The sequence below is a fragment of the Dendrobates tinctorius genome, unplaced genomic scaffold (assembly GCF_039654945.1).
Source record: "Dendrobates tinctorius isolate UK_male_01 unplaced genomic scaffold, ASM3965494v1 ptg000008l, whole genome shotgun sequence".
NCBI classification, from domain to species: domain Eukaryota; kingdom Metazoa; phylum Chordata; class Amphibia; order Anura; family Dendrobatidae; genus Dendrobates; species Dendrobates tinctorius.
The window spans coordinates 9786522-9809338 of record NW_027361676.1 but is presented as its reverse complement, the minus strand read 5'-3'; the positions used below and the strand labels follow the sequence as shown (position 1 = coordinate 9809338).

The window sequence follows — 22817 nt, the reverse complement described above, 5'->3', positions numbered from 1 at the left end:
AATGCAAATTCAAAACTTATGTAGGAGAGCAGCTTAGTATTCATAAAGGTTGTATGGTACATTTGGTCTATATTTAGGCAGCACTTATTTTCATATCTTCTTAGATGTTATAGATGTGTTCCAGTATATGTCTAAGCGAAGCTGACCTCTCTTTTAGACTCTTAGCTTTCCTGTTAGTTTTCTAGACCTTTATTCTCCATTTCCTTTTATTTGCTGCCTAATATTTTTATTACATACAAATGTTGAGGATGAGATGATGGAGTCAGCCACATCATAGTAAAAATTGGCAAAAGCCAACTGCAGGAAAGAAAGGATTAGGTGACCATTGGTTTGAATTTTGGGAACTAACCTTCAGATCTTTGAACGTTTTATTTTTTATATCCTCATTTTACAGTCACTGACTATTCTGAATTCTTTTAATATTTTTGTGTATTGTGCACTGAAAATCTACATCAAAATACACTACAATGTGTGAAAATAAGTTAAAAAAAAATTGGCTTGCAATTGCAGACTCATTCATCTATTATCGGAAATTAAATCCATGGTAAAAATCTGTGTGTAAATCGGCATTATTATATGCTGGTTTACTGGTTTATAGTCAAAGTTCAGTGCGCCCGCAGTGGGAGACTCTCCAGTTTTTCATTTAGTATGAAGTAATCTGAAGTGAGTAAAACACAAGACTCTGATGAAAATCTGATCCAGCGCACTGATGAAAAGCAGTTACTTTTTTCATGCACAAGAGAAAAGATTAAAAGAATTGTGACGTGAAAATAGGTTCACCAGTGATGAGCAAATGTGCTCGATTAAGGTGTTATCTGAGCATGCTCGGGTGCCAACAGTGTGTTCGGCGTGCTCAAAAAATATATTCAAGTCATATTTTTCGAGCACGCCAAAGTCACTCAGCACCCATGCCTGTCCGGATAACACCTTATCAGAGCACCTTCACTCATCACTAGTTATCACCTATTCACAGGCTAGGTAATGGCTTTTCTTTTTTTTTTTTCAAACCCCTTCATGACCCAGCCTATTTTGACCTTAATGACCTGGCCATTTTTTGCAGTTCGGACCAGTGTCCCTTTATAAGGTTAATAACTCAGGAACGCTTCAACGGATTCTAGCGATTCTGAGACTGTTTTTTCATGACATATTGGGCTTCATGTTAGTGATAAATTTAGGTCGATAATTTTTGCGTTTATTTGTAAAAAAAAAAGAAAAATTGGTGAAAATTTCGCAATTTTCAAATTTTGAATTTTTATTCAGTTATGTGAGAGTTATGTGACACAAAATGGTTAATAAAAAACATTTTCTACATGTCTACTTTACATCTGCACAATTTTTTTTTGTTAGGAAGTTATAAAGGTTAAAATTTGACCTGCGATTTCTCATTTTTGCAACAAAATTTACAAAACCATTTTTTTTAGGGACCACCTCACTTTTGAAGTCACTTTGAGGGGTCTATATGGCAGAAAATATCCAAAAGAGACACCATTCTAAAAACTGCACCCCTCAAACTACTCAAAACTACATTCAAGATTATTAACCCTTCATGTGCTTCACAGGAACTAAAGCAACGTGGAAGGAAAAAATGGACATTTTAATTTTTCCAACAAAATTTTTTTTTAGCACCAATTTTTTCATTTTCACATGGGCAACAGGATAAAGTGGATCCTAAAATTTGTTGGGCAATTTCTCCTGAGTACACCGATACCTCATATATGGTAATAAACCATTGGGCGCACGGCAGGGCTCAGAAGGGAGGGAGCGCCATTTGACTTTTTGAATGGAAAATATGCTGGAATATTTAGCGGTTGCCATGTCGCGTTTGGCGAGCCCCTGTGTGCCTAAACATTGGAGTCCCCCCACAAGTGACCCCATTTTGGAAACTAGACCCCCAAGGAACTTATCTAGATGCATAGTGAGCACTTTGAACCCCCAAGAGCTTCACAGAAGTTTAACACAGAGCAGTGAAAATAAAAAAATCATTTTTTTTCCTCAAAAATGATTTTTTTTTTAGCCCCCTCTTTTTTATTTTCACAAGGCTAACAGGTGAAATTGGACCACAAAGTTGAAGTGCAATTTGTCCTGAGTACACCGATACCCCCATTTGTGGGGGGAACCACTGTTTGGGTGCATGGGACAGCTTGGAAGGGAAGGAGCGCCAATTTGGAATGCAGACTTTGATGTAATGTTCTGCTGGCGTCATGTTGCATTTGCAGAGCCCGTGATGTGCCTAAACAGTAGAAACCCCTCACATGTGACCCCATTTTGGAAAATAGACCCCCAAGAATCTTATCTAGATGTGTGGTGAACACTTTGAACCCCCAGGTGCTTTACAGACGTTTATAACGCAGATCCGTGAAAATAAAAAAACATTTTTTTCCCACAAAAATAACTTTTTAGCCCCCAATTTTTTATTTTCCCAAGGGTAACAGGAGAAATTAGACCCCCAAAGCTGTTGTGCAATTTTTCCTTAGTACGCTAAACCACTATTTGGGCACACGTCGGGGCTCAGAAGGGAGGGAGCACTGTTTGACTTTTTGAACGCAAAATTGGCTGGAATCAATGGTGGCGCCATGTCGCGTTTGGAGATACCCTGATGTGCCTAAATAGTGGAAACCCCCTCAATTGTAACAATCCTAACCCCAACACACCCCTAACCCTAACCACAGCCCTAACCACAAGCCTAATCCCAACCCCAACACACCCTTAACCCTAATCTTAACCCTAATTCTAACCCTAACCCTAATGGAAAAATAAAAATATTTTTTTTATTTTATTATTTGTCCCTACTTATGGGGGTGATAAGGGGGGCGGTGATTTTACTATTTTTTTTATTTTGATCACTGTGATAGGGTTTATCACAGTGATCAAAATGTACCTGGAGTGAATGAATGTGCCCACCATTTTGGAAGATGGCAGCTCCCGTGGTGGAAGACCGAGGAACACTGGGACTTGGGAGGTACGGGGGGGGAATCGGAAGGCGGGCGGAGCAAATACTGACGGCGGCGGCACATCGCCGCTGTTAGTTGGTGGCGGGGGCAGATCGCCCCCATCAGTCGGTGGGTAAGGGGGGGTCTGATCGCTGTCTCCAGCCATGGCTGATGCTATTGGCTCGATATGGCTCGATTGTAATATTTCACCAAGTTTCATTGGTGAAATATTACAATCGCTCTGATTGGCTGTTGAAAGTGAAACAGCCAATCAGCGATCGTAGCCACGGGGGGGGGCAGAGCCACCCCCCCTGGGGTGAAGTACATCTCCCCTTGTACATGTGGGTCGAGTGACCCAGTTCACCCGACCCGACTTTCATGACGCATACGCTGTGTCACAGGTCGGGAAGGGGTTACATTTGTTAAACAACAACAAACAGATGTACACATTTTGTAAACAACCAATGCAATGTGTACATGATCGTCATAATATCTGTACAGGCAGAAAACCAACAAGTTTGCATAGAGTTATTTGTACAGATCTCAATTTCACAGGCCCTCACTCTCTTGCGAGGCCTATGGATAATCTAGTAGTTACAAGAACCCGTTATTCATCTATACAAATGTTTGGCTATGCATAACCTAGAATGATACAACCAACATATCTAACATAATACAAAAAAACTATTACTCATACCTTGCTGCCAAAACAACCTGCATAGCACTGATGACATTATAAACCTATAAAGTATAAGTCAATATATTTTTCACTACTATTATTATGCTAATAACAGACCACTATCTATGCGTAGTTATAGTAAGGTAAGATGTATTCCATACATCCCAAATTTTAATAAACTTCCCCAAGCAACCCCTTTTCTTGTACAGTGTCCGCTCGTAAGGTATAATTGAATTTACTAGTTCAATCCAAGCTCTAAGAGAAGGATGTTGATTACCCATCCAGCGTAAGGCCAGTATTTTCCTCGCTAAAAAAAAAGTGTCTCCCACAGGAAAATTCTGATGTGGTGTCCCCATATCTCTTCCTCCAGCACACCAAACAGACATACCAATGGAGTGAGAGGAACAGGAGTACCTATGAGGGAGGTTAACAACGAGGTCATCTCGCTCCAAAAAGAATAGTTGAGCATCCCCACACCACATGTATAAAATCCGCATCCATTGTATGACATCTTAAACATTCTGAGGATTGGGACCACCCCATTCTAATTAGCCGTAGTGGGGTCAGATATGACTGGTGCACTATGTACATTTGAGTCATTTTATTATTGGCTGATGGAGACACCTCGGATGGAGAACCAAAGATGTCTTCCCAATGTTCATTTTGGATATCTAGAGACCTCCACCTCTCCCTTACTGACGATAAAGCAGAGTCAGAGCCCGCGGACAACATATAAGTATATAAGGTAGAAATAAGACCCTGGGGGCCTTTTGATTTGAGAATCCCTATCAAAGGAATGGACGATATTTTTTGGGTCGTATTTCTGTTACGTAAGTGTGATTGAATTGCTGATCTAAGCTGTAGGTATCGAAAAAATTTGGGTCCTCGGGATACTGTGTTTAATTTGCTTTTGCTCAAAAGACATTAGGACATTATGATCATATAAATCATTAATCGAGGAAACATTATATGAGATCCAGAATTCAGTGGACGAGTGGTTTAATAGCATCTGGAAATAGGAATTATTCCATAATGGCATTTCAGCTATAACGTCAACAAAGCGAACCACTTGTTTAAGTTGTCTCCAGACTGACCTTGCCAACCGGATTAAGGGTGATAATCGAGAGACGTCAGGTTTGTCTACTTCTAAAAACCCCAACAAGCAATCAGTCCCTGCAGCATGAGCCAGATGGCTCTCTGAGTTAGACAAACAATTATTAGGCATCCATCTACTCAGGGTTCTCACTTGCCCAGCCAAGTAATATAAAAAGAAATCCGGCAATGCCGCCCCGCCCAACTATTTAGACCTATGTTAGGTAGACAATTTGAGTATAGGTCTAGTCTTCCCCCATATAAAGGTTGAGATTAATGAATTTAGGCCTGAGAAAAAATATTTAGAGATCAGTACTGCACTATGTTGGAGGGAGTAACTGAGTTTGGGGAGTAGGATCATTATAATCAAGTTAATACGTCCAGAGACGGATAATGGTAATTTACTCCAGACAGCAAATTTAAGTTTAACAAGATCTATTCATTTTTAAGTAGAGTCTACTATATTTTGAAATATTTATTTCCAGGTACTTAAAGTTAAAACAGGCAATGGGGATAACGTTTCAAGGTGATCCATTGGACCAAGGGAGAGAGGCATCAAGGCGGATTTATCCCAATTTATGTATAATACCGATTACTAAATTTGTCTATAGTAGCAATCACATGGGGTAGTGTTTCTTCTGCTTTATCTATAAACATCACCATATCATCAGCATATAAGCCAATGGTATCTAAATGGCCCGCTATTTCTATACCTTCAATGACCGGAGTGGATCTTAAACGGATCTCCAACGTTTCGATTGCAAGCGCGAAAAGGGCCGGGGAAAGGGGGAACCCCTGGCGTGTTCCTCTTGCCAAATCGAACGATTCTGATACAGAGTTTATTATTATTATTCGGGCTTTTGGTTTCATGTACATCGCACACATCCACTTCCTAAATTTGGAACCGAATTTATATTTTTGTAAACATGCAGATAAAATGACAACTCAAGAGAATCGAAGGCGTTAGCCACATCCAGCGAAGCCAAGGCCCTTTCATTATCTGGCACTAGGGAACTGTACTGGACCACTGACTGAACTCTCCTATTATCAATAGATGTATTTTTCCCGGGCATGAAACCGGCCTGGTCTGGATGTATTATTTCTAGTATAACTGAATTTTATCTAGTGGCCAGGATTTTAGTGAAGATCTTATAATCCACATTTACCAATGATACGGGGCGATATGATCCACATTCAAGAGGATCCTTCCCCTCCTTCCTAAGCACTATTATATTTCCCTCATAAAAGGAGGACTTCCGGTAAAGAACCTTCCTCCCAGGTCCTCTAAAACACCCTCAGAAAGGAGTGGTGCCAAAACATCCCAATATTTCCTATACATTTCTATGGGAAATCCATCCGGCCCAGGCGCCTTCCCAGAGGCCATATCTGCTGTGGCTTCATTTATTTCCTCTATCGTGAAGTCTGCATCCAGAAAGGCTTGTTGAGCGGGACTCAGTGTGAGAAACTTTACGTCTGATAAATACTTAAGGCAGTCTGAAGTGCTATAAGCCCTCTGGAACTGTATAACGTATTATAGTAGTCATGGAAACTCTGGAGTATATCACCCGTTGAGGTTACTATTGAGTTATCTAGTTTTCGAATTTGAAGTATGGTATTAGATGTGTTGGGTTGGCGCACTATAAATGCCAATAACTTTCTGGACTGATTTTCTAGTTCAAAATTATGACTGACGAGTAAAAAATAATTTACGTTTAAATTTGGTATCCATATATTGAGTATATAATCTATGGGAGTATAGCCACTCATTTCTATTTTCATTTGATTGATTAGCTATATAATTTGCTTCCGAATCCCTCAATCGCTTCTCCATCTCACCATCTTCCCTAGATGTCACCCATTTAATATAGGAAATTGTGGAAGACAAACATCCCCTTAGATATGCTTTAAGGGCATCCCAAAACAAGTTAATATTCTGGGGTTCAGGGTGGGACGAAATGAAGCAGTCTAATTGGTCTAGAGTTCAGTCATATTGGGGCCTATTAATTTCAGCCAAAATGGGTTCAACTTCCAAAATAGATTGCGACTCCTTTGGCCAAATCTAAGTGTAAGTATTATAGGGCTATGATCTGAGATACCGCTATTCCCATGTTCCACATCCCCCACCCACATTGCCAGGTTGCTGGAACCAAATATATAATCTACAGTTGTGGCCAAAAGTATTGACACCCCTGCAATTCTGTCAGATAATACTCAGTTTCTTCCTGAAAATGATTGCAAACACAAATTTTGTTATTATCTTCATTTAATTTGTCTTAAATGAAAAAACACAAAAAGAATTGTCCTAAAGCCAAACTGGATATAATTCCACACCAGACATAAAAAAGAGGGTGGACAAAAGTATTGGCACTGTTTGAAAAATCATGCGATGCTTCTCTAATTTGTGTAATTAACTTACCTGTGGCACCTAACAGGTGTTGGCAATAAATAAATCACACTTGCAGCCAGTTGACATGGATTAAAATTGACTCAACCACTGTCCTGTGTCCTTGTGTGTACCACATTGAGCATGGAGAAAAGAAAGAAGACCAAAGAACTGTCTGAGGACTTGAGAAACCAAACTGTGAGGAAGCATGAGCAATCTCAAGGCTACAAGTCCATTTCCAAAGACCTGAATGTTCCTGTGTCTACCGTGCGCAGTGTCATCAAGAAGTTTAAAGCCCATGGCACTGTGGCTAACCTCCCTAGATGTGGACGGAAAAGAAAAAGATTTCAACGCAAGATTGTGCGGATGTTGGATAAAGAACCTCGACTAACATCCAAACAAGTTCAAGCTGCCCTGCAGTCTGAGGGTACAACAGCGTCAACCCGTACTATCCGTCGGCGTCTGAATGAAAAGGGATTGTATGGTAGGAGACCCAGGAAGACCCCACTTCTTACCCCGAAACATAAAAAAGCCAGGCTGGAGTTTGACAAAACTTACCTGAAAAAGCCTAAAACGTTTTGGAAGAATGTTCTCTGGTCATATGAGACAAAAGTAGAGCTTTTTGGGCAAAGGCATCAACGTAGAGTTTACAGGAGAAAAAAAGAGGCTTTCAAAGAAAAGAACACGGTCCCTACAGTCAAACATGGCGGAGGTTCTCTGATTTTTTGGGGTTGCTTTGCTGCCTCTGGCACTGGACTGCTTGACCGTGTGCATGGCATTGTGAAGTCTGAAGACTACCAGCAAATTTTGCAGCATAATGTAGGGCCCAGTGTGAGAAAGCTGGGTCTCCCTCAGAGGTCATGGGTCTTCCAGCAGGACAATGACCCAAAACACACTTCAAAAAGCACTAGAAAATGGTTTGAGAGAAAGCACTGGAGACTTCTAAGGTGGCCAGCAATGAGTCCAGACCTGAATCCCATAGAACACCTGTGGAGAGATCTAAAAATGGAAGTTTGGAGAAGGCACCCTTCAAATATCAGGGACCTGGAGCAGTTTGCCAAAGAAGAGTGGTCTAAAATTCCAGCAGTGCATTGTAAGAAACTCATTGATGGTTCCCGGAAGCGGTTGGTCGCAGTTATTTTGGCTAAAGGTTGTGCAACCAAGTATTAGGCTGAGGGTGACAATACTTTTGTCTGGCCCATTTTTGGAGTTTTGTGTGAAATGATCAATGTTTTGCTTTTTGCTTCATTCTCTTTTGTGTTTTTTCATTTAAGACAAATTAAATGAAGATAATAATACCAAAGAATTTGTGTTTGCAATCATTTTCAGGAAGAAACTGAGTATTATCTGACAGAATTGCAGGGATATCAATGCTTTTGGCCACAACTGTATACGAGATAGCCACTGCCCTCGATGAGCAATGATAGCGGAGATGGAGAACAGGCCGTCCCGGATACTCCGTCATCTAGTCTAAGTCTATCAATACCGTTATCCATGACAAGGTTAAAATCTCCCATGCACATAACTAATGCATCTGGATAATTTAAGGCAAAGCTTACCGCCTTTTTAACGACTTTTATATATTGGCCGGGGGTGGGTTATAGACACATTATGACGTAGTCTTTCAAATCCATCGACGCAAAACCAAAGCATCCCTGAGGGTCTTTCCAAGCCTTCTTGACCTCCCATCTAGTGTCCTCATGGATTAACAAAGAAATCCCTCTAGACTAACTGGTATGGAATGCATGTATGGACCATTGTACCCATGATTTCTGCACATAATGAGCCGAATCTTTGGTCAAATGTGTTTCAAAGAGGTCCACAATGTGAGGACGATGACGTTTAATCTGGGGAAAATACCTTAATTCTCTTTCAATGCAAATAAACTATAGGAACAAAAAGCGAAATAGGGTCTTATCCGGGTTATTGTTAGAAGAATAAATAAAAATTCACTCACCCTTTCCAGGAAAGGTTCAGGCATATAAGATCCGTAGTCAGCGTGCTGCACGTCCAAAGGTCAACTCCGTGACCGCCAGAATTTCAGGTTTTTATGGAATAAATTCATGGACTTCAGTGCGCTGCTTGACAAATTCACGAATCCATGTTATGAGAAAGATTAACTGTTTATTTCCCAACGCATTTCGAAGTGTATACCACTTCTTCCTCAGGGGATGACATATATCAAATGTCATATATCATATGTCATCCCCTGAGGAAGAAGTGGTATACACTTCGAAACGCGTTGGGAAATAAACAGTTAATCTTTCTCATAACCTGGATTCGTGAATTAATTCTCTTTCAGGGAGACCCAAAACATCTCACATTCCAAGTCATGCATATTAATTCAGATCCCATAGTCCCTTGTCCTAATTTGGTATACAGTGTCCCGCAGACTGAACCTTACAGGCAGCATAATTAGTATCTTGGCAGCAGTATATATATAAACATCAACTAACAATACTGAAACAAGAAAAAAACAAAATAAAGTTCAAAGAGGGGCACAGTCTCAAGCTCCTGTCATATTCCCAAAAAGAGGGTACCCTCACTGAACACAGTGTCCGGTATCGGTGTTACATTGGACATTGGCGGAAAGAGCCCCTTTTTCCCCCTGTATACCCATATAGGGGACGGCAGCAGTCAAATCAGGGTGACGTTCCAGTCGCTCACGCGTGGGACCGCAGGCATTCTTTAACATTTGATGGAGTTTTTCTGCGGGATCTTGAATTATCAGAAGGGTCGGGCCTTGCAAATTCTTTTAATTTTTCAATCGCCCCTGAACTCTTCGGCGGGCTCATGATTAAGATTTATGTGGTACAGCAAGTTGGTGAAGTAAATTGTCCCTTTCCTATGCCCCTAATTTATATCAGCTCTCTTGTAGTGCAGGAGTTTAATTTGCTTGAATTTACTGTAGTGAGACAGAACAACCAAACTTATCTGGTCAGTTGTGCAACTCTTTTCCAGCTATAATATGACAGTATGCTGTTCTGTCAGCAAGTCACTGCGTTATCCACCCTTCTAGCTTCAGGGAATTGGAGAAGTGAAAGTACAGAGATACCAGCACAGTCTGTTATGTCGTCTTATCAGCAGGGTATAATACCCAATGCGACCTTATCTTCAGGGCAGTGAGATCGTATTATAAAGGTCCTACAACAGACCCTGGGGTGCGATCCAATGAAGTGTGCTGTCAGCAAACTGCCGCGGAGACCGCAGCCCCAGTCCCAAGCAACCGTGAGGTGATGAGAGCGGCGAATGTAATCAAGATAGTGGGCAGCGTATAACTTCAATGAGGGAGCACGGGGCTCATTTCTCAGAGCTCACACCCTGCGTACCCTCCTGTGTACCTTTGAGTCCTGCGCTCCGTCCAACCCGTCGCACCTGAGGTGAAGTCTTCCAGGCTGCGTCTCAGTTACAGAGCATGTAGTAGAAAATGGCCGTCGCCTCCTTGCAGGCTCTGCTTTCCGTCCGGGTCTCCCGGGATCTACCCGCACCTCCTCGGAAGCCAGAGGTTCCCCTGAGCCCAGGGGGTGCACAGTATTATCAAGGTGGGTCTTTCGGGTGATATAAAGGCAGGATTTGAGTCAGGATTGTATGAGCTCTGCCTAAGCACGTCCTCTCAGCTCCTCTGCATCGCCACGCCCCCTAGGTAATGGCTTTTTGATCAATGGGGTCTGACCACTAGGACCCCCAATGATCTTCAAAACATGTCTCTTTTGTCCCTGTTGAAATGGATCAGTAGTGCACATGGTTGACAACAGTCCCATAGGGAATGACATGAGCACTATGGACCGCACTGCTGCTCCATTCTAACAGCGATAAAAGTGCCCCTTTCTTCCGATTGGTGGGAGTCCCAATGGTCAGACACTCATCTATCTATAAGTCCATTTCATTGTTCCCAGTTGTGTGTGAGCAGCAATGGCTGGCACAGATAAAATCTTTTACAGGGAAATGCAAGGCAGTTACAGTATCGGGACATGCCAACTTGAAAAAAAATGTTGTGGGCGGGAGAAAAATAAAAAAAGTCAAACTACTATGCTCATATATTGTATGCACCATTGCTTGTGTCTTTTTTGAGAGTAAATACTGAATTAGAAGGAATATTTACCAAGAGTTCATAAGCGGGTTGTGTCTGTCAAATTCCTATATATATATATATATATATATATATATATATATATATATAGGAATTTGACAGACACAACCCGCTTATGAACTCTTGGTGCTATAATGCTGGCATACACAGAAAAAAATATATGACTAATGGCAATTCACACTATTGGGTATCATTTAAGAAAGTGTTGCCAAGATCATTGACTGCTTGTGAAAAACAAAGATAATATTGGGTTTCCCTGCTACTCTATTGGATGTGTATTGGCTGCAGCAGTGACATCATAACTATAGTTCATATCAACGCTGCAGCCAATTACTTTCAGCAACTACTGCTGTACTGATGTAGACGGTACAAGCTGCTAAGCTGAGTGATGGCTGCAGCAGTGATGTGTTATGTCGTTGGGACAACACTGCTTCAGCAAATGCAGATTGGAGCAGCGGTGGTCGAATGCTGTACCCGAGGAGGGTAAGTACTATCTTGTTTTTTTTCTTACAGTTATCCAATAGTTTGGAGTCTATGTGCAAGTGAAAAACCACTTTAAAACCACCTTTACACATTCAGTATTTGGCCAGTATTTTATATCTGTATTTGTAACCCAAAATCAGGAGTAGGTGAGAAATATGCAAGTGGTGATGTGTTTCTATTATACTTTTCCTCTGCTTGTTCCACTCCTGGTTTTGGCGCAAAAATACTGATCAAACACTGAACGAGTCAATGTGACCTAAAGGCCCAGTTACAAATACTGATGTCCCAGCGATCCCACCAACGATCCGACATGGATGGGATCGCTGGGACATCGTTAGGCTGATCGCTGGTGAGCTGTCACATAGACAGCCCCTCCAGCGATCAGGACCAGCGAGCAAGCTGGCTTCCAATGTAAAAAGCGGGTATCCAAGAGTCGCGCAGCGCTTGGATACCCGCTGTTTACATTGGAAACCAGCGTCGCTGATCGCTGGTCTCTCGCTGCCACACGCAGCGATGCGCGCTGGCCAGCGGGAGACCAACGATCGAGCGCGATCAGCGATACCCGGCAGGGGGGCTGTTCGCTCTTCCCCGTCACACACAGCGATCTTGCTCGCGAGATCACTGTGGCGTCACAAAATCAGCGATCTCGATGGGAGATCGCTGTGTGTGACCGGGCGCTTAGGCTCAAATACAACACTACCACTGTGTTTAGTATAAAATGGAATATTTTCTTTGTGAACATAAATGTCCGCACTCTGAATTTACCTGTCCAGACATTGATACCTCTTTTGCCCAACTGAACTAAACTATTTAAACTGCTTTTCATATTTCATCCATTAGTCCTATAAAAGATATAACCCGCTCATTCTGATATTGATCCTACAGCTTTATTTAGTATTGAGCACTTCACATTGCTGGACACTTGCAAGGCAGTGCGTGCTCTGTACCTTTGCCCGTTATTACTGCAATTGTGATATACTTTCTATTTTAAACCCTGGATAAATGAGTAGTTCTTCTTTGAACACAGGAGAGTGTGCTGCGCCTGGGAATTGGCAGAAATCTTTGAAGCATTGCTTATTATCTGTAGCAATGGAGCTTTGCTTAATTGGGAGATATAAATGTTGCAGCAGAATGAATGGCAAAAAGAAAAGGCTTCAGTGACCTTTAAAGCATCTAAAGCCACATTAAAAATTGTGTCTAGCCCATAATATTTGTTAAACAGGTGAGCTCAAGCCAGATAGACCTTAATTTACAGACATGACCTCTTTTCATTCTGAAGAGTGAGCAGCTTCTAATTGATTTCATTTCAAAACTGAGAACATAACAGAAGGAAAATTGAGCCTTGCTAACCATAAGAGCAGCGTGCTCCTTCTGTAGACTTTGTAGATACCTGAGTTATTAACATCTGAACCATATCACAGAAACACTAACGTAGGACAAGTGCTAATGGTGTTCATTTCCATATGTGCCAATTAAACATTCTGAAAGTATAAACTTAGACAAAGGCTGGAAATATTTGGACAGTAAAATCATTTTTATAATTTGTCTTCTGTACACTCAAATAGTAGATTTGAAACAAAGCCGTCATTATGCCATTAAAGTTTATCCTTCCCCTTGAAATCAACTCCAGACCTTGAATAAAAATGTTGAGTCTGCTCAAGGGCCGAGGTCTGCTCCCTTCCCCAGTGGCTGCCGCTCTCTGCTGTGCCCCACAAGTTTTCCAGCATACCACAGTGACATCATCACGCAAGGCCTTTTATGGCAAACTCTGAACACAAACCTGCATAATAATGACTACATTAGAGTTTGCCCCCATTTTTATCAGCTGGTATCATCTAAACAAACTTCTGTTTGTTTCTGTAATCTGCATTTACGCCCTGGCTCAGATCGTCAGCTATCTCTTCTTCCTTACTCTGAGACCCATTAAGTTTTTATTTTTCCTCCAATATATCTATGTGGGAGTTTGTTTTTTTTCTGTGGTGAGCTGACCACTTTACTACCACCAATTTGGGGTATTTGCAACGTTTTGACTGTTTTTTATTACGTTTTTTAGGGAGGAGTGATGAAAGAGATATCTTAGTTATTGAATTTTGCCTTTTTTCTTATATTTTGTTTTTTGATAGATCTGACACTTATGGATGCATCAATACTAAATATTACTTTTATGATTACTTTATTTTTTAACAGGTTCAAATTTATATATCTGTGCCTTGTTATAAATGCAGCATTGTCGTGTGTAGCACATAAGACCGCTGCAGCCAATCACTGAGCTCAGCACTGGTGCCATTTAAGTGAGCACAAGCAAATGAGCAGTGAATATTAATTTCCTTAAGTAGCGGGCACACTTCAGAGCCCAGCAGCTGCAGGAAGCTGGCTGCTGCGGCTAATAGCGTGTCCTCTATTAAAGAGGAATCTCCCATGGGTGTGGAGAGCAGTGAATATTAATTTCTCTGTAACAGGAGGCACAGGTGTTAGCTGTAGCAGCCAGCTCCTACCTCCTGTGACCAACTGCTTTGCCGCTGCTGCTCCCCCCTCCTTCTTGAGGGTGGGGGGAGCTGCTGCGGCTAATAGCGTGTCCTCTATTAAAGAGAAATGAATATTCACTGCTCTCCACTCCCATGGGTGTGGAGAGTAGTGAATATTAATTTCTCTGTAACAGGAGGCACAGGTGTTAGCCGTAGCAGTCAGCTCCTACCTCCTGTGACCAGCTGCTTCGCCACTGCTGCTCCCCCCTCCTTCTTTTGGAACCCTCACTTGAGTATAAGCTGAGGGGGGCTTTTTCAGCATAAAAATGTGCTGAAAAACTCAGCTTATACATGAGTATGCACAAAACAATCTAATTGTGATTTGCTTTTGTATTCAGACCCTTGTAGTGTTATGATCCCTAAATAGAATCCTAAGTGACCAATTGCCTCCTGAAGTCACCTAAGTAGTAAATTAAGTCCACTTCTGTAGTGAATTCTCAGTATAGCTACAGCTGTTCTGTGAAGGTTTGTTTGAGAACAGTAGGGATAAAACGGCATCAGGAAAACCGAGGAACACACCAGACAGGTCAGGAACAAAGTTGTGAAGAAGAGTAAATCAGGGTTAGGTCATGCAAAAAAAAAAATAGGCCAAGCTCTGAACATCTCATGTAGCACTGTTTAATCCATTATCCAAAAATGGAAGGAGTATGGCCCAACTGCAAACCTTATCGTATCCCTCTTGGCACATATAATAGTACTCTAAACAAATATAATGCCCTCACATAGAAGAACATATTGAACCTATTGAGTCCAAACAAAGAAATACTGGGATTCAAATTTTGTAAACACAAATATCAAAAAATCTTTATATAAAATTACATAAAGTGGTACACCTTCAGAGGCAACCATATGGATGAATAACAGATATTAGTACACAGAAAACAGAAGCAATACTTTCTAACTATGCCACTATTCAAAAGCCATATATAATCCTAAATATGTGAACTAGTCATAGGTATAATAAATGACTAAACACACTTGGATAAAGCGATCAGTGAGAATATCACTACGCACAATGAGCAGAATAATTAAGTAGTAATAAAGATTAATACATGATTTGCACAATGAGCAGAATAATTAAGTAGTAATAAAGATTAATACATTACAATCTCCACAACTAATAAGTAGATATGACATTGCCATGAATATATCATAGTATAAGACAGATGTATTGAACAACCTCATGATCGTTCTTGATGGACTGGTATATGTCAAAATCAAATTCCAATGTTTAAGTGTCTGAGGACAAATGTCTAATTGTACTATTAGATTATTATGGTAATAACCTTTAAATATACCTGTATCTTCTCTGGAGTCTCTTTACTTTGGTTACAGCCTCGCCCAAGGGGAAAAAAAAGTATTTTTTCAGCCACCAATTGTGCAAGTTCTCCCACTTGAAAAGATGAGCAAGGCCTGTAATTGACCTCATAGGTAGACCACAACTATGAGAGTCAAAATGAGAAAACAAATCCAAAAAATCACCTTGTCTGATTTGGCAAGATTTATTTTTCAAATTATGGTGGAAAATAAGTATTTGGTCAATAACAAAAGTTCACCTCAAACTTGCACAATTAGTGGCTGACTAAATACTTTAAGGCTGGGTGCACACGTAGCGATTTTTAAGCGTTTTTGCCGCGATTTTCGGCGCGAAAACGCTTAAAAATCGTGTACAGAACGCCCCCCATGCATTCCTATGGCATTCCGCACATGCTGTGCTAATGCTGCGCTTTTTTCCGCAGCGGAATCGCATCGCGGAAAAAATCGCAGCATGCTCATTCTTTGTGCGGAATCGCAAAGAATTGCCGCGATTCCGCACCCATAGGAATGCATGAGAATCGCTTAGCCACATGCGGGAAGTTAAGCGTCTCATGTGCGGTTGGTACCCACGGTGTGGAGGAGAGGAGACTGTCCTCCAGGCCCTGGGTACCATACCCCTGTAAAAAAAGAATAAAAAATAAAAAATCGGGGTATATTTACCTTCCGGCGTCCCGCGATGCATTCCCGGCCTAAGCGTTCCCAGTAATGCCTTGCGGCAAGGTCCTGTGATGACGTAGTCTCGCGTGACTCTAGCGGTCTCGCGAGATCGCTATAGCAACGCGAGACTACCGGGACGCCGGAAGGTAAATATACACCGATTTTTTTTTTTTTAGCATTTTAACATCCTATCTTTTACTATTGATGCCGCATAGGCAGTCTCAGTAAAAAGCTGCTCACACTTGTCAAACACTATGTTTGATGAGTGTGACCAACCTGTCAATCACTTTCCAAGCGATGCTTCAAATCGCTTGGAAAGTGCTTGAATATCGCACGCGAAAATCGCGGCAAAATCGCGATCATAATCGCGGTGAAATCGCGCGGAAAAAAACGCGCGATTTCTGGGAAGGAGTCCGGTTTTAGTAAGCGTTTTAAAACGCTACGTGTGCACATAGCCTAATACTTTTTTTTCTCCACTGTATATGAGGATGCTCTAAACAAAAGGCTAATATAGGAGCTAACGCATAGAACAGGTCTTATACAGTTGAAACCAGAAGGTTATATACACTATATAAAAAGACACACATGCATGTTTTTCTCAATATCTGACATGAAATCAGAATAAATCTTTCCCATTTCAGGTCCGTTAGGATTACCATAATTATTGTTATTTGCCAAATGCCAGAATAATGAGAGAGAATGTTTTAAGGCATTTTTATTACTTACTGCAAAGTCAAAAGTTTAAATACACAAAGATTACTATGCCTTTAAACAATTCTGGACTGCCCATATAATGATGTCCTGTGTTTGGAATCTTACGTGTTTGTGTAGCATCATAGGAAAGTCTCAAGAAATCAGTTATCAAGAAGAGAATTGTGGACTTGCACAAGTCTGGCTCATCCTTGGGTACAATTTCAAGATACCTGAAGGTGCCTCGTTCATCTGTACAAACAATTGTATGCAAGTACAAACAAGATGGGAATGTCCATCCATCATACCGCTCAAGAAGGAGACAGGTTCTGTGTCCGAGATGAACGTGCTTTGGTCCAACATGTGCATATCAATGACAAAAGAAAAAGACCTTGTGAAGATGACGGCGGAAGCTGGTAAGATTGTGTCAATATCCACAGTGAATCGAGTACTGTATCAGCATGGACTGAAAGGCCGCTCTGCGAGGAAGAAGCCATTACTCCAAAAGAAAACTAAAAATGCCAGATGCATGTTTGCAAATGCAAACAGGAACAAAGACCTTAATTTTTGGAGACATGTCCTGTGGTCTGATGAAGCTAAAATTTAACTTTTTGGGCATAATGACCAATGACCAATATTTTAATTCAGTTTAATAAAGTTAGATTTTATCATAATAGTCCACTTTAGTTAGTTAATACAGCTGCAAACCTACCAAGACATGGACGTCCAGCTAAACTTGCATCCAAAAGCAGGGAATGCACCAATTAGAAAAGGAGCTAAGAGGTCCATGGTCACTCTGGAAGAACAGCAAAAATCCACAGCTCACATGGGAGAATCTGTCCACAGGACAACTATTAGTCATGTACTCCACAAATCTGTCCTTTTATGGAAGAGTGCTAAGAAAGCCATTTAAAAAAAAAAAAAAAAGCCATAAGAAGACCCATTTACAGTTTGCAAAATGCCATGTAGGAGCATATCGAAGAAGATGCTCTGGTCAGAGGAGACCAAAGTAGAACTACTTGGACTAAATGCAAAAGTCTGTGTGGTGGAAAACTAACAATCTACATCACCCTTAATACACCATCTCCACCTTCAAACGTGGTGGCAGAATCACGCTGTGGAGATGCTTTTCTTCAGCAGGAGCAGGGAAGCTGGTCAAAGTTAATGGAAGTAGAAGATGGGTGGAGCTAAATACAGGGCAATTTCGGAGGAATAATTGTTAGAGGCTGCAAAAGACTTGAGACTGGGACGTATGTTCATCTTCCTGCGGGCCAATGGCCTTAAGTATGCTGCCAGATCTACAATGGGAGCGGTTTAAAGCAAAGCGGATTTGTGTGTGTGAATGCCTCAGTCAAAGTCCAAACCTATACCCCGTGCAGAATCTGGCAAAACTTAAAAATTGCTGTTCACAGGCGCTCTCCATCCAATCTCACTGAGAATTGGAAAAAATGTTAACTTCAGTAATTGCAGCAAAAGGTGGTCCTGCAAAATAATTGACTCAGGGGGATTGGATACTAATCCATGTCATAATTTTCAGATTTATCTTTGTAAAATATTTAGAAAACCATGTATCATTTCCTTTAGACTTCATAAATTCTTACTAATTTGTGTAGGGATATCACCTTCAGTCCTAATAGAATACCTTTACATTTGAGGGTGTGTCTTGTCTTCTGCCTGATTTCCGCTGCTCTGTTCCTGTAATAGAACAGAAGATGGAAGGGTTTAGCAGTAGTGTGAACACAACCTTAAAGTGGTTATGTATTACTTTCTAATTTTTTTTTTTCATGTGGGCATAGTAGAATGAGAATTAATAGTTGGGTGCAACTAGAGGCATGATTAAGGGCGTGGTCCAAAATTTTGTAGTGACTCTCTATGCCTGCTGGATGACCAGTCCCTCTTTTTCTTTGAAAGTTGGGAGCTACACAAATCGTCCACTCTAACCTGTGGTTTAGAGAATTCACTTCACTAGGTTAGCCACTAACATTTTTATAAGAACTGTAACTGAATTCATCAAAATGCTCTGCTAAAGTAAGATGCACCAAATTCATTACGAAGAATAAGCCTCTTAATGAATTTGGCTAATCTTTCAGCGACATTTAACTTGAGTTGGTGACTAGAGCATACCTCTGTCATAATTTACACACTTTTGTTCTGTAAATTATGATGAAATTGTCATCCAAGAGGTCATGGCTGAGCATGGCTAAGAGTATCAGGACTGTAAAAAGACAAGCTCTCACAACAGAAATGCCTATGCAGATATTGTAAAAATGGTGCAATAGCGCAGTACATTTCACACTTGGATACACAATAAATTCTGCCGTTTAAATAAACTTGCTGCATCTGTCCAAAGAGATGACGAGAGAGATGCCCTATCAGAAAAACTAACAGTGGTGTTAACAGTTGGTGTTAACAGTTTAAATCTAGAGGTGCCAACCACCATTAACACAAGATCAGAACGGAAGCAAAGTACGCATGATGCGAAATCTACCACTTTATCTGTCAAATGTGGTGGAGACATTATTGTGGCATGACCATGTAAAGCTGCCAGTAGAACTGGGTCACTGGCATGCACCGATGACATAACTGTGCATAGATGTAGCAGAATGAATTGTAAAATGTGTAGAGCCTTACATTCTACTTAGATTTAGTCCAATGCTGCAAATGAATAAAATGCTTTACTGTATATATTGATTATGACGACAGAATCCTCAAGCAACCCAATAGCTTTTATAAACCAAACAAACAATATTCTGCCTAATTGATTTACATTTACAAGTTACATAACGTACTATAGCTCAATTGTGCCTATTTTCTTTGACTGGAAAACTTCATTAAATTCACGATTGTAATAATAGAGCAAAGATATTTTGTGTTGATGTTTCGGACTGATGGCTTTTCAGTTAAAGGGGTTTGTCCACTAATGGACTCCACCTCCAGCAGTGCCATTCCAGTGATGTCGGCACCGCTGTTCCCGCTGGGTCACATGCCATTCTTGTGTCATGGGTCAAATGCAGCCAATCAGCGGCCACTGGCGCTGTAGCGCATCAATATGACGTCAGAATGGATGTCCACTCTGATAAAGTAGTCAAGGCTGGAGCCAACCAATGGCTTCTGATTGAGTGCAGTAGATTCGTGACACAACAATGTTGCATGACCCGCTGAGAATAGTGGCACCAACATTGCTGGAACAGCACTGCTTCAGGAGGTGAGTATCAGCTGTTTTTAATTTAAGTGGGACCTTAAAGTGATTAAGCTGGAGTTGTCCATTTAACCGAGAATCCATCACTAAGCTTTCAGTCTGACAGAATTTGTAACTCACTTTTTGTCATTTTCTGAGCTGATTAATGACCACAAGCAAAATTATGCCACATTTTTAATTAAACAGAATTCTAAAAGTGATTTTCTTTTTAACCCCAAATACATGCATTTAAGTAAGAAAAAAAATGACTAAAAATATTCCTCAGAATTGGACAAACCCTATAAGCTTTCAGGGCGCATAATTGATTAGTAGAGCTTAATGAGTGAAAACAAGTTTTTACTTATTAAAGTAATAACTTGTTGATTAGTGGGGGTTCAACCGCTGAGATTCTTGTTATAGAATGGAGTTTATTCTTTAACACTACTCCATTTCAAAAGGATAGGTCATCAATGATGAAGAGTAGTGGGAAACCTGTTTAAGGGCTCAAATATCCTGTTTTGTGGCAAGTTAGTGCTGACTTTTTTTTTCTTTGTAAACATCATGTTAATATCTAGTTAATATCTATAAAATGCTGAATAAAAATAGTTTTAAATGCAGTCATGACTGTAACCATTGGAAACCCTTGGCAGGAAATGTTTGCTCTAGTTAATCATATTTTCGTTATAACACAGTAATTGTAATGGGTTTTGTTTGGTTTTACAATAAAGCAAAATGGCCGAAATTTTAATGTGTAATTGTATTCTGATATTTTTATTTCAGAGGGCCAGTTGAGAGTTGATGCAAATGTTTCTGTTCATCTTCCTGGTGAGCCTTTTGGTGTGAGGACAGAAGTTAAGAACATTAACAGTGCACGGTTTCTAGCAAAAGCAATCGGTATTGTACCTATTTTTAATTTTCTAGATACATTAGTATAATTCTTCAGTGATACCCACGTCAGGCAGTTTATTTCTTATAACATGGTTGATACTTTCTGTAATTACTACACTTCTTTGCTGTTAAAATAATTTTCTGACCTTGTAGAAGAGTTGTTTCATTATTACTTTTCTTTGGGGTTATTTGCTAAAATTCATTAAACTTCTGATTTTTTTTTTTTCTTAGATTATGAAATTAAAAGACAAACACAATTACTGGATGATGGTGGGACAATTCTCAATGAGACAAGAGCCTTTGACTATAAGCTTGGGTAAGGTCTCGTTGACACAGGGAATCATTTATGCCCATAAAAAGCACTGATCAACAAAGTCTATTTGAAGTTATATACTGTATGCTGATGTACACTGTATGGGGGACACGACAGTCATTCATTCAATCATTCTGTCCCCATACAGCTTGCATATTGTCAGCAGCACATCACCTGTTTACACTGGGAAATGCGCTGCTGATTCAATGATTTCATGTCCAGTAAAAATGATCTTGGTAGCCCATGAACAAGCGGTTTCCTGATTCCTAAGCTGTATGCTTAAAAGGGTTGTCGGGTCCAAATCAATAAGTCTGCAGTTACTTTGTGTGACTGCAGACTTATAAATCACCCCCCCCCCCAGTGCACGCACTATGCACTTCGGCGATTCGCCGGTTTCAGGCCCTGGACCGGAGGGTATTTATGAGTTATACATAATCTCGGTCAGTAGGTGTGGCTTTGCTCTCCATACACTTGTATGGAGCTAGGCCTCGCCCTCTAGTCGGAGAAGCCCACTGACCAGCTGCTTCACTAGGCGGGGCGCGACCTTGGCTCCATACAAGTGTATGGAGCTCGGCCATGCCCACTGGCTAGGAGTATGTGTAGCTCATACCCATTCTCCGGTCACGGATCGTAAACTGGCAAATATCTGCATCACAGAATGCGTGCGCTGGGGGGATTCATAAGTCTGCAGTCACAGAGTGTGTTGTAGAAAAAAAATTGCATAAAAATTATTCCAAATCCTGGCTATTACATAGTGTAATTGCCTGCCTCCTCTTGTACTAATTGTACTCATTATTTGTACTGTTTGTATGTAGTTGTACTACTGATTCTGGCTATGTAAGGGACAGCACCTTAGGAGCGTGCTTGTTCCCTAGCCAGATACTGCAGTATACTCCACAGCTCTAGAGGCATGTGTTTAGCAGGAGGAGGATATGGTGCACATCCAACAGTGCACAAGCCAGAGCACCCAACAGCAATGCGTGATCTCCGAAGGAAAATAATATTACTGCAGTATGGACCTATGGAGTGATAGGCTCCTATGGTGCAGCCCCTTCCACAGACTGAATCTGCACTGCAGATACACACAAACTGAGTACAGACTCAATACAAGAAAAGGCAGGCACTTGGGAACAAGTGGTTTTCCTACAGAAATTAAGTAAAATCAATTTTATAAAATGCATTGCAAAGTGTCCTGACTTTCATTGCTAGATCCAATTACGCAAAAAAATTGTTCATTTAGTTGCTTTTATTTAGGCCGATAATGCGTAACAAGCAGTTTTATGTTTGCTACATCATCTAATTAGTTCACGTAAAAGTACCATACAAAGTATTTTGTTTAGCATGCTTTTCATCACTTCATCAGTCCGAGTAATACTGATTTCCATTCATCTTGGTCAGCATCTGTTGACTTGGTCATACACCAGATAGAATGTGAAATATTGTTTTACTTGTGTTTGACGACAGATGAGAGGGATAGAGATGTTATAAGATAACGTGGACCTCTCCACAAACTAAAATGGTATTTACTTGCAGCCATAGCTCTAATCAGCAGGTGAATAACATTTGAATTGTGCAGGTCTAATTGGAATTGT

General features: G+C 40.7%; 1 protein-coding gene across 6 annotated transcripts in view; it reads left to right on the top strand.

The window, feature by feature from the left end:
- Nucleotides 1-22817, top strand: part of GATB (glutamyl-tRNA amidotransferase subunit B) — a 252889-nt gene that overhangs the window by 140879 nt on the left and 89193 nt on the right. For 5 of the 6 annotated variants that reach the window (XM_073576265.1, XM_073576264.1, XM_073576261.1 and 2 more), the window contains 2 exons: nt 20805-20918; nt 21144-21228. In XM_073576265.1, the coding sequence (XP_073432366.1) occupies nt 20805-20918; nt 21144-21228 (199 nt within the window). Of the gene's footprint in view, nt 1-20804; nt 20919-21143; nt 21229-22817 lie in introns of those variants that run through there. The other variant, XR_012232384.1, reaches the window with a different exon arrangement.